The sequence below is a fragment of the Octopus bimaculoides genome, chromosome 18 (assembly GCF_046866305.1).
Source record: "Octopus bimaculoides isolate indiv1 chromosome 18, ASM4686630v1, whole genome shotgun sequence".
In the NCBI taxonomy this organism is placed as follows: Eukaryota; Metazoa; Mollusca; class Cephalopoda; order Octopoda; family Octopodidae; genus Octopus; species Octopus bimaculoides.
The window spans coordinates 18,170,221-18,183,483 of NC_142945.1; the positions used below are offsets into that span (position 1 = coordinate 18,170,221).

A 13,263-nucleotide genomic window follows, 5' to 3' on the forward strand; every position below is an offset into this window, starting at 1 on the left:
GTCCAGGAATTGAAACCACACTCTTGCAATTGGGAGTGCAACATCTTAACCACTAGGCCATGGGCTCTCACACACACACACACACACACACACACACACACACACACACACACACACACACACACACACACACACACACACACACACACACACACACACACACACACACACACACACACACCACACACACACACACACACACACACACACACACACACACACACACACACACACACACACACACACACACACACACACACACACACACACACACACACACACACACACACACACACACACCACACACACACACACACACACACACACACACACACACACACACACACACACACACACACACACACACACACACACACACACACACACACACACACACACACACACACACACACACACACACACACCACACACACACACACACACACACACACACACACACACACACACACACACACACACACACACACACACACACACACACACACACACACACACACACACACACACACACACACACACACACACACACACACACACACACACACACACACACACACATATCTATATATATACTCACATACACATGCAATTATGTGGCACCAGTTGAAGATTGGGCCTCACCAAATCTTAATCTCAAACAAAAAATACAAAAATGAAATATAATAATATAGAAAATTTTTAGTTCTTTTCATTGATCAATTTGGTGATTCACACAGTAAATTTCAGTGGCCATGTCTTATATATAAAACAGAGATAAAGTTGAAAACCCATTTACACAGTATTAAACAGAAGAAATTAATCATTAAAAGCAGTGACCATGTGGTAGACACTAGTTTACGTATTCTCTTGTCTTCTCATCGAACTTTCTCTTATTGAATTAAATGACTTCTTCCTATTGTAATACTTATTTCTTTTGACCAATTTTCTTGTCATTAGTTGGAACTTTGTTCACTTCTGAGATTATTCTTTATCCCTCATTCTTACTTGAATTTCTTATACCATTCATTAACTACACAAAATCTCCACAATAAACATAAATTAAATTGTTATTAAAAATATTAATGATGGAGTGAAGGTGGCAAACTGGCAGAATCGTTAGCACACCTGGCAAAATGCTTTGCTGCATCTTCACATTCTTCACATTCTGAGTTCAAACTCCATCAAGGTCAACTTTACTTTTCATCCTATTGTATTCAATGAAAAGAGTACCAGTTGAGCACTAGGGTCTATGTAATTGTCTTACTCCCTCCCTCGAAATTGCTGGCTTTGTGCCAAAATTTGAAATCACTGTGATGGATTGAAATGGGAGAAATCTTGTTTCATCTCTAATCTTTGCCCACTTATTCATAGGGTTGGGGTGACTGCAAGGGCAAAGTCCTCAAGTACACCTTCCATTAGGTCCTGTCAAATGCAATCGTCTCCAGTTGATTTGGCTGGATCCCCAAGTTAGACCAACCAAGCTCATCGATGTTATCTACCCATCTTGTTTACAGTCCACACCTGGGTCTCCTGCCAATCAGTTTTGCCCATAAAACCTGTCCAGCAGTTCTTTCCTGAGACATTCTTACTACATGTCTATAGTATTAGGGCTGTGATCACTCAATAGAAGAAATCAACTTATTATTTTGTTGTATGAGATTGTCCAAAAGATTTTCTGTTGATCTGAGGCATACTAGATCTAACATTAAAGTGTGCTTAAACCTTTACTTCTCAACCACATGGTTCTGAGTTCAGTCTCACTGTGTGGCACCTTGAGCAAGTGTCTTCTACTATAGTCTCAGGCCAATCAAAGCCTTATGAGTAGATTTGATAGAAACTGAAAGAAGCCCACCATATATATGTGTGTGTGTGTGTGTGTGTATCTAACACACCTGCTTGCTCCCTGACCTGTCTTTGTTTTGTGAACATTTGAACTATCAGATGCTCATATCATCAGCCTCTAAGGGACATGTTCAACTGATTATGGTTGAGCAACTGAATGCAAATCTGTGGTCTTGAGCAGAATATTATCTGTAGCTCATCCTTTACCCCAAGACAAAACATGTACATGTTAACACTTCCAATCAGTTAAGATCAAAAGCCTTGAGAGTCTTTGCTTGGTTTATTATTACTATTATTGGCAAGCTGGCACAACTGTTAGCATGCTGGACAAAATTCATAATGGTATTTCGCCGGTCTTTACCTTCTGAGTTCAAATTCCACTGAGGTCGACTTGGTCTTTCATCCTTTCTGGGTCGATAAATTAAGTACCAGTGAAACACTGGGTCAATGCAATTGACTAGTCCCCTCCCACCAAATTTCAGGCCTTGTGCCTATAGTAGAAAGAATTATTATTGTTATTATTATTATTATTATTATTATTATTATTTATTATTATTTCCATCTAAAAATAAATAAAATTGGTAGACAAAATGCTTGATGGTATTTAATTTACATTCCAAGTTCATTTCCTTCTGGAATCAACTTTGGCTTGATAAACTAGGTACCAGCCCAGTACTAGGGTTGATTCACCATTAATCCTTACTATGGCTGGCCGGTAACATATTTTTCTGCAATGTATGGATAATTTATCCTGATCATGCGTTTGAGAATAAAAAAATTTATATCTATATATATATATATATATATATATATATATATATATATATATATGTATATATGATGGGCTTCCACTCAGTTTCCATTTACTAAGTTCACTCACAAGACATATATATATATGTATATGTATGTATATATGATGGGCTTCCATTCAGTTTCCATTTACTAAATTCACCGACAAGACATTGGTTGGGCTGGAGCTATAGTAAAAAATACTTGCCCAGGTGCTGTGCAGTGGCACTGAACCCAAAACTGCATAGTTGCAAAGTAAACTGCTGATCTACACAGCCTGCCTGCACTTATATATGTGTGTGTGTGTGTGTGTGTAGTTGTGTGACTGAATGTTGATGTTTTGCTGCTTCACTTGTCATCATCTCAGTGAAACAGTGATATGGTATTTACGTCCCTCGTTGATAATATGACTGGCCACTGCGCTTGTGAAGACCAGTGGGAAAAAAAAAAAATTCTTTACTAGGAAATCAGGTAAAAGTTGGTGACAAGAAGGGTATTTGGCCAAATAAGTCCCCTCTTCAACCCTTTCTTGTATGAGAAAATGGGTGTTAAATAAAAAAAAACAAGTACACCATTAAAAAGAAAGCATTATACATAAATGTACACACACACACACACACACCTCTTATTACACTTAACACATCACTAAACCTTATGAGATATTCCCATCCCATTAATCATTATGTTATGCACCACTAACCATAAGACAAGACACACCCACATCTGTCATTATGAACTGCCTCCACCAATCATTACACATTAACCATAACCACAAGCCAATGAAGGAGTCTTGACTTACTAAAATTTTCAAATAAATTTCCCTCAAATCACTCTTACCATCTTTAAAAAAATTGTGTTTGTATGTGTGTGTGTGTGTGTGTGTGTGTATGATGTTGTATGCCTTTGCTCAGTCAAGCATGATCTGGAGTTAAACAATAACAACACTATAGACGACTTACAATTATACAAAATACAATTATACAATCATTACAACACATCTCATTAACCATTGCTCTATACTTTTACAACAATTACATCACACACTTGTAATTACTAGACCACACTTCAGTGATCATTGCATCACACACCAACAATTATTTTTACATGCACCATAAAGTAACAAGATAACTTCTACTTGATTGCTTGACCTGCTATAAATAGTAGCCAAATTTCCTTGCAAGTCACATTCTAAAATGAATTAAATAAGGAAGAGCACATTTGAATTAATGGCAGTCTTTCAAGTCTGAGGAAGATGGTTCTGTCACTTCTTGCTGGAGAACTGAGACAGATGATTTGCTTCTAGTGGTCAAGTGTTTGTGTTGTACATAAGCTCTCTTTCCATCAAATTGACATTGTCTGTACAGATGCACAAGTGTGCCATACATCAGATGTTGAAGTGATTACAGAACAATGTGAAAATGGAGTGTAAATGAAGTGTTTTACTCAAGGACACAATACTCCACCCAGTCTGGAAATTGAAACCATGGTCTCTTGATTGTGAGTGCAACAGCCTAACCATTAGACCATATGCCTTCACATTAGATTACATATTGTTATTGTTGTTGTTATTGTCGGCACTCCGTCGCTTGCGACGTCAAGGGTTCCAGTCAATCCGATCAACGGAACAGCCTGCTCGTGAAATTAATGTGCAAGTGGCTGAGCACTCCACAGACACGTGTACCCTTAACGTAGTTCTCGGGGATATTCAGCGTGACACAGTGTGACAAGGCTGGCCCTTTGAAATACAGGTACAACAGAAACAGGAAGAAATAGTGAGAAAAAGTCATGGTGAAAGAGTACAGCAGGGTTTGCTACCATCCCCTGCCAGAGCCTCGTGGAGCTTTAGGCGTTTTCGCTCAATAAACACTCACAACGCCCGGTCTGGGAATCGAAACCGCGATCCTATGACCGCGAGTCCGCTGCCCTAACCACTGGGCCATTGCGCCTCCATACATATAGTTATATGCTCCTAAAATAGACAAGATTGCCACAGCTGGAATATCTGTGATCATAGGTATACTCAATCAGAGTTAAACAACATCACCTCTAACTATTAATCCACTAATCCATCAAACCAATGATAACTGAATCATTCCTTACTTTTATTATATTGCCTTCAATTTGTTTACAGTTGGAGAACAAATGTTTGAACTATGCTGTGAACATTGGTGTGTGCATTGTGAAGTGTTTTGTATAGTATTTGTTTTGATAATAAATACCACATTAATAGTGTTATTTAGAGCGTTGTTGATCATATTAACTGAATTATTTGTGTTGTTTGACATCTTCTTGACTTCTGTTGCAATTGGATTCACATCCAGGATGCATTACTGAAATTGATTCAGTACTTGCCAATAAGGCGGTGAGCTGGCTGAATTGTGCCATGAAGCATTTTGTCTGTCTTTATATTCTGAGTTCAAATTCCATTGAGGTCATCTTTGCCTTTCATCATTTTAGGGTCAATAAAATAAGTACCAGTTGAGTACTGTGGTCAATGTAATCAACTTATCCACACCTTTGAAATTGCTAGCCTTGTGCTAAAATTTGAAGCCAATATAATTACTGACAGGCTGAAGAAAATGACTGGCATAGTATTTAAGCATTGAATGTGTTGTAAATTACATCAGAAAATTATGCTAGTTTTGTAAATACTATGTTAGCTAGTTTATTTGGTTATGTCACTAATATTGTTAACATTGTCTCAGCTATATTATTTGGTTGGAGTGTACTGAATTATATATTGACTGTTATATAGAACATCTATAATTTGTTTTCTTGTGTCCAAACATAAATGAGTTCTGTTACTTGACAAGCCCTTACTCAATGAACTTTATCCTACTGGAAGTTATCTTTCAATTTTTTCTTGTTTCTGTTTTTATTATTATATTTCAAATGTTTCTCTTAGCCAATGTCTCTTAAGTGCTATTTAAGCATTAGTTCAATAACTTCAGATATAATGTTAATCCTCTTGATGGTATTTTCTTGAGCTGTGGGTACTTTCTATTGTTTATAATAAAAAATAATTTAAAAAATTAGCAACAAATAATTGTATTTTCTCCAAGATTGCATGTTGGAACTAAAACAGTAGCATTTATGATGAAAGACATTTAAAACACACACACACATGCATGCGCGCATGTTTTTTTTCTGTAATAGTATTCCAAGTGGAAAAGAATATAGCCATGTAGCATATGTATGTGTGTGTGTGTGTGTGTGTGTGTGTGTATATATATATATATATATATTTATAAAAGAGCTTTTTGATACTTAAATAATACATCTTACTATTATGAAATAAAAGTAAAATGAATATATCTCTGTCAAAATGCAAATAGCATTTGATCTATTACAAATTGTGTGAAGTTCTTGTTTTATTTGTTGTTAATTTTTCAGTCATTAATTCTCTTAGCATTTGCTCTGTTTAGCATTAAATTTGAAACTCAGAAATCTTATGAAAGAAAGAAATATACTCTCTCGCTCTGTTGCTCTCTCTCTCTCTCTCTCACTTGCTCTCTCTCTCACTTGCTCTCTCTCTCTCTCACTTGCTCTCTCTCTCTCTCTCACTTGCTCTCTCTCTTGCTCTCTCTCTCTCTCTCTCTCTCTTCATCTTTCTTTCTCTTTTTCTCCCACTCTCTTTACTTCTATTTCATTAGTCCAGACCCTGACTACATCAGTTGTGTTGTATTCCTAGGCAAAACATCCCTTTGATTGTTTTGGTTTGCCTAATTAGCAAAAAATAGATTTGACTCCTACTTTATAATCAAGTGGTTAGCAATAGATGGTATTGCTTATTTTCCTTCTTTTAACATGTTTGACAATTATGATGTACTTCACAGTTTAAGGAATAAAAGATTAATTAAAATGATAAAGCATGTGTGTGTGTGTGTGTGTGTGTGTGTATATATAAAACTACACTTTTCACTGTCCAACCACCACCACCACCAAGGTTCAGTCAAAGTTATTAACCATTTGAGATTATTTTCATTTCTTTTCAGTTCAGTTCAGCTACATATCTGCGTGTATATCTATTGATATATATCTCTCTCTGAATATCTGTTGATGTATCTGTAGACTCATCTCCCTACCTACCCCTCCTCTCTCTTAGTCTCCCCTTCTTCCCTGTCTGTCTATATCTCTCACTCTCTATATATATAGTTCTCCATTCGAGTTATTAGCTCCCTAGGCATAAGTGCAACACATGGACAAAGCAGACAAGAATGCATAGAATTATATAATTGTTAAGCAAATATTTAGAACATAAACTAACATGAAATTTTGATGGAAAGTTATGATTTAGATCACTTTAAAGCAAGATGGTTGTATCATAGATCCAGGAGTGGTCTCAGGCAGGTTGGTATCAAAAGGATTAAATATTCTTTGCAAATCAAACTTGGTTCTCTTTTTGTTTGTCTTTAACAGCCTGAGAGAGTGAGTGGCATGTTTTTTTAAAACTCTCATTGCTCTCTTCATACACACACATACACACATGCTTAGTCTTTATTGATATAATTTAAGCAAAAGCAACATTAGTTAGTTCACATTACTCTGTAAAGAGCATAGGGCTGGTTTCCCAGTTTCTCTGAGATATGTATTCCTCCCTGGATGGGATGCTAGTCCATCTCAGTATTACTCATTTGGATAAATAATTCTCTTTATATTTACATGTTTTAGTTCCTTTTTTTTTATGCTTTTTTATTGCTTAATGCTACTTTGTAGTATCTTTTGTCTTTTACTTGTTTGAGTCATTAGGCTGTGGCCATGCTGGAGCACTGCCTTATGACATTTTAGTCGAACAAATTCACCCAAGTATATACTTATTTCTTTTTCTTTGAGCCTGGTACTTATTCTATCAGTCTCTTTTGCCAAACTACTAAGTTACGGGGACATAAACACACCAACACCAGTTGTCAAGCAGTGGTAGTAGTGGTGGTGGTGGGGACAAATACACACACACACACACACACACACACATGATGGATTTCTTACAGTTTCGGTTTACCAATTCCACTCACAAGGTTTTGGTTGGCCTGAAGCTATAGTAGAAGACATTTGCCCAAGGGATTGAACTAGGAACCATGTAGTTGGGAAGCAAACTTCTTATCACACAGCTACACCTGCACTTAGTACAACTTCTAGATTTTCTGTCCCATTAAAGATATATTAGATTGCACATTGAGGTAATCATATTCTAACAAAAACCCTTTCCTTTTGTCTTGGCTCATAAAACATTTGCTGAACTATATATGCAGTGCTTTAAGTATAATATGTCAAATACCTGCTATTGCTGCTTTTTAAATGGTAAATTTCATTTCAATTTCTGAAATGAGGAACTATCTTTTTTATTATATTCATTGATATATTCAGGCTAGTGTCCTCATCTTGGTTGTTATACTCACAATGTATCTGACAGCAACTGTTTTTACCAGCTTTCTTCGTGTGTTTGTTTTTATTTACCCTTTTACTTGTTTCAGTCATTTGACTGTGGCCATGCTGGAGCAGCGCCTTTAGTCAAACAAATCGACCCCAGGACTTATTCTTTGGAAGCCTAGTACATATTCTATCGGTCTCTTTTGCCGAACCGCTAAGTTACGGGGACGTAAACACACCAGCATCGGTTGTCAAGCGATGTTGGGAGGGACAAACACAGACACGCAAACATATACACACACACATACATATATATACATATATATGACGGGCTTCTTTCAGTTTCTATCTACCAAATCCACTCACAATGGTTTGGTCGGCCCGAGGCTATAGTAGAAGACACTTGCCCAAAGTGCCACACAGTGGGACTGAACCCGGAACCATGTGGTTGGTAAGCAAGCTACTTACCACACAGCCACTCCTACGCCTGGTAATGTTCTTGAAAACTGAATCCAAACTTTTTGATAACTCCACACACTAGACTGCTCTCATACCAGGGAAACACTGCTTAGTTATTCTACTAATTGTGATGCTATAATAGCTCGACTAACTTGGGGCATTGAACTCACACCTAATACCAAAACTACTTCACTTAACACTTGACTATATTTACTATCCTTATTCAACAATAGGAATAGTGAATATAAGCATTAATTAATTGTTAAGTGCAATAGGTTAGTTAGTTGGTAGGAGTTCAGTTTCTCAGTTTGGCAAGCTGTAGATACTCTGGATGAAGCAGCACAAACTCAGAACACCACAAGTAGCAGAGTAACTAAGGAGAAGAACAACACTGATAAAAACAATAGAGTAAGAAAACTTTATCCTCATCACCTTATTAAAGGGTTTTCATCCAAATTCTGAGAATATTATCAAATTCAACAGGCATCTGAAAAATGGTGGAAAGGACAATGACCAAAATAATGTGACTACAACAACCAAGATGTGGACAGTGGTCCTTATATACATCAGTGTATTATTTTTAAATAATGTATTTATGAGTCATTGGATGTTGTCATCATCATTATCATCATCGTTTAATGTCCGCTTTCCATGCTAGCATGGGTTGGACGATTTGACTGAGGACTGGTGAAACCGGATGGCAACACCAGGCTCCAATCTAAATTTGGCAGAGTTTCTACAGCTGGATGCCCTTCCTAACGCCAATGTGTATATATTTATGTGTATATTATCCTTTTTATCAATTTCAGTTTTTATTATTATTTGTTTATGTTTATGCATGTCATAAAGTTGTGGTAAGTTTGTGTTAAACCAAATTGTCAGCAGCTTCTTTGATTTCAATTTCCAACTGAAACATATACAATTGTAGAACTAATATTCTTGAGGAAAACATAAACATCACAACATCTTGTTTATATTATCAATGTTCTGAGAGAAAACATAACCATCACAACTTCCCCCACTTCCATCCCCTTGTAACTATGAAATGCCATTTATTTTTATAAAGAATTTTTTGTTTGTTTGTTTGTTTGTTTGTTTCTTTCTTTCTTTCTTTGTATCAAATTTTCTAATAAATGGAAAACCACTGATTTCTTTTCTTTCCAGACTCATTTATAGGCAGCTGTGATTATTCCTGTGTGTACCCTGGTGAAAAATGGCCGGCCAACAGTCTGCAGTCATTCTGTGATGTTGTCATGCAGGTTACTAATTCACCAACCAACAGAGCAGCAGCTGCAGCAGCAACACTTTCAGACAAAGACACTGAAGATGAATCTGATATGGTTACAACACCACAGAGTTGATGAGTTGATTGCAACAGTAGCATGTGACTGTTTAATATTTTAATTTCCATCTACTTTCTGCCATCAACCTCATTCAGATTTCTGTCTCTCTCTCTCTCTCTCTCTCTCTCTCTCTCCTCGCTACCAATTTATCTATCTATCTGTCTGTCTGTCTATCTATCTATCTATCTATCTATCAATCACACTATCTCTCCAGTAAAATTACCAATCAGAAACAACTGCTCCTGAAATGGATTATCCTATTAGCATACATGGCTAAGCTGCCTTTGACTTGATTAACAAACTTGCTACCCAAGTTTCAGGTTGACTCAGCAACAACAATTGCAGAAACCACAGCAAATATAGTAATCATTGTTAGACAAATTACTGTAATTTCTCTTGTCAAACCACTTTTACGATTATTGACAAACACAATGGCAACCCAGCCAAATGAAGTACTAAACACTTTGTTTCCTCAAGTGTTGTGAGATCCTCCTCTGCTGCTGCAGGCAGGCATTGTGTTGCAAGATAATTACTTCTACTTGCTGCTTTTCAAAACCAAAAAAAAAAAGACAAAAAAAAAAACAACAAAACAAAAAGAAAACAGGGAAAAAAAAGTTTAAAAAAAGGCATGTTGGCTAATTGATTAATTAATTAATTGATAAATCGTCATTACTAGTCTTTATTCAGTACATCTATTGATAATTTGCTCACATATACATGATCTTTCTAGAAATGTTTTAAAAGAAGTAGTATCTTGTTAAGTTATTTTTTAACCAAAAAAAGAAGAAAAAAAACCCAAAAACAAAAAGAAAAAAGTTGTTTTTTTTGAAGAATTATAATATTTCTTCATAGATGGATTACATCAATAATTGAATGACTTTAATCATGCAAGCTTACAGAACAACTTCTTTTGGTGAAGATTCTTTCTCTCTCTTCTCTTCTTAGGAAGCTTCCTATTTAGATCATTTACACCTGGTTGATCTTTTAGAAGTTCTTTTTAGTGATATTAATTCAGATTAGGGTCAAGGTTAGTGCCAACTTGTATTGCACAACATACCTTTCATTGTCCTGTAGAATTCTTGTCTGGGCTTTCCGGTGAGGTTAGCCTTCTACATTGTTAAATAATACACGCATTCACACACATACACACAGACAAATCTTATGGTTTCTAGCACTTTTGTCTTTTCCTACAACCATAATCTATAGAAGAGAAAATCTGTTTTGCTCAGTTTGTCTAATTAGTGTTAAATGATATCATGCTGTATAGATGAATTCTGAATGAAGGTTGTTAGCAACACTCACGGCCAATGAACCCATTTTCTGAAGGTGTTGCCCTTATCTTGAAAAATAAAAAAGACAAAAAAAAACAATATAACATACACACAAAAATACAAATCTGATGAGAGACTAGACAGAAAACAAAAACAAAAGCAAAAACAAACAAAAAGCAAACCAGTGCTTAGACCGATACACTTTGTAGAAATGGGCCCTAAAATAAAAAAAGAAGATAATAAATTTTAAAAAAAATCATGAAATGACGTAAAAAGAAATAAACACAAAAATAAAAATATATATAAATAAATAAATAACTAGTTTCAATTTTCTTACAGGTTTTAATCCTGGTCTTGTTATTAGATTGGTTTAAACGAGAAATTTAAAAAGGAAAAAAAAAAAAACAAAAGAAAACGAAAAAAAAGCAAAAACTAATCTGGTTTGCCTTTCGCCTTTTTTTTTTTTTTTTGTGTTGAACTCGATTCCTTCAGCTGCAAGTCATTCAGAATGGAAGAAAAAAAAAAAAAAAAATAACAGTCTTTCTTTCTTTCTTTCCTTTTTTTTTTCTTTTTTTCTTCCTTCTTAATTTTTAAGGAAAATTATTATTTCTGATAATGATGGTGACACCTTTGCAGGCAGTTTGGTAGTGTGTGCACATGCAGACACACAGACAGGCAGTCACACACACACACACACACACACAATGACATGCATAAATGTGCATATGCACACGAGCTTAACATTGCATTGGAAATTGCTTATATGTGATGATTCTGTTATCATTACTGGTGTATACATGTGTTTGTGTGTGTGTATGTGCATACATGTGTGTGTGTGTGTGCATATGTCATGTATGTATGTATCTATCTGCATAAATATGTATATATTAATACGTGTGTGTGTGTGTGTAAAATCTCTATTGTATTATACCTTCTTCAGTAAATTCTCAACAGAATTCTCTTTTAAATGAATTGTTAAAATATTGGATTTCTGTCCTGTTCTGCTGTTAATGAATGTATGCATGTGTGTGTGTGTGTGTGTGTTAGCACATGAAGACAGATGTTAACATTTTAATATAAGATATGAAATACTTAGTGGCAAATTGAATGTTTAAACTTTGAACTTTGGGTTACTCTCTCTCTCATACTCTAGTTTATTACCTAGCATTCTGGGTTACTGCTTAGTACAATAGGTTTACTGACTAGCACACTGGGTTACTGCCTAGTGCACTAAGCTACTACCTGGCACACCAAGTTACTATCTAGCATACTAGGTTACTGCCTAGTACACTGTGTTATATCCTAATACTCTGAGTACTAGGATATCACACTACGATACAACCTAGTGTTTAGGCTATTTTTAGTACTCTGGTCATTACCTAATAAAGTGAGTTACTACCAAGCACACTAGGTTTCTATCTAGTACACTGGATTATGTCCTAGTATACTGGGTTACTGCCTAGTATTCTGAGGATTATGCCTAGTACTTGGATTATTCTCTAGTACTTTGATTTACAGCCTTGTACTCTGGAAGTTACCACCCAGTTCTCTGCAACATTCTTCTTGCCATTGTTGCTATTGCTTTAAACTGGTATTCTGATATTTATATTCCAAAAAAATCTAAAAGTTTATTAAAACATAATAAATATTTTTTAGTTGGAGGGCAAATGTATTTTTTCTTATTTAGTTTTTTTTTTATTTAATTTATTTATGAATTTTTTTTTTAACAAAAACAAAAAAAATCAGTGTTTAAATAATTAATAATGATGATGATGATGATAATAATAATAATAATAATGATAAATAATGTGACACTGCTTTCTCTTGTGTCTCCATGGTGATCTTCAATACATATATATATATATATATATATCACCTTAAGGGGACCTGATATTGCGAGTGTAGATCCACCTGTGGGCTGTGACAATTTTTCAGTGTTGTGTTGTGGCTTTTTTGTTGCCACTTGTTAGCTGTTTAAAGTGCCATCTGGTGTTTACAGTAATTCACTGACAACATCATATCTTTCTGTCCATTGTTTTACCTCTGCCAATTGTCCTTAGAATATATGAGTGGTAGAGAAGAATAAATGAATAAATAAATAAATATATAAATAAAATATATATATATGTGTGTATATATATATATATATATATATATATATATATATATATATATGTATAATAAGCCACTGG

At 35.3% G+C, this 13,263-nt stretch overlaps 1 protein-coding gene across 39 annotated transcripts in view; it reads left to right on the forward strand.

Moving 5' to 3' along the window:
- Nucleotides 1-11,403, forward strand: part of LOC106882892 (phosphatidylinositol 4-phosphate 5-kinase type-1 alpha) — a 244,051-nt gene extending 232,648 nt beyond the window's left edge. For 23 of the 39 annotated variants that reach the window (XM_089365865.1, XM_089365877.1, XM_089365855.1 and 20 more), the window contains one exon: nucleotides 9,622-11,403. Coding sequence is in view for 24 of the 39 variants with exons in the window: in XM_089365877.1 (XP_089222003.1) it covers nucleotides 9,622-9,818 (197 nt within the window). In the remaining 15 variants the exon portion in view is untranslated. The remainder of the gene's footprint in view (nucleotides 1-9,621) is intronic. The other 16 variants (XM_052974611.2, XM_089365854.1, XM_089365851.1 and 13 more) reach the window with 4 other exon arrangements.
- The last annotated feature ends 1,860 nt before the right edge of the window (nucleotides 11,404-13,263 follow it).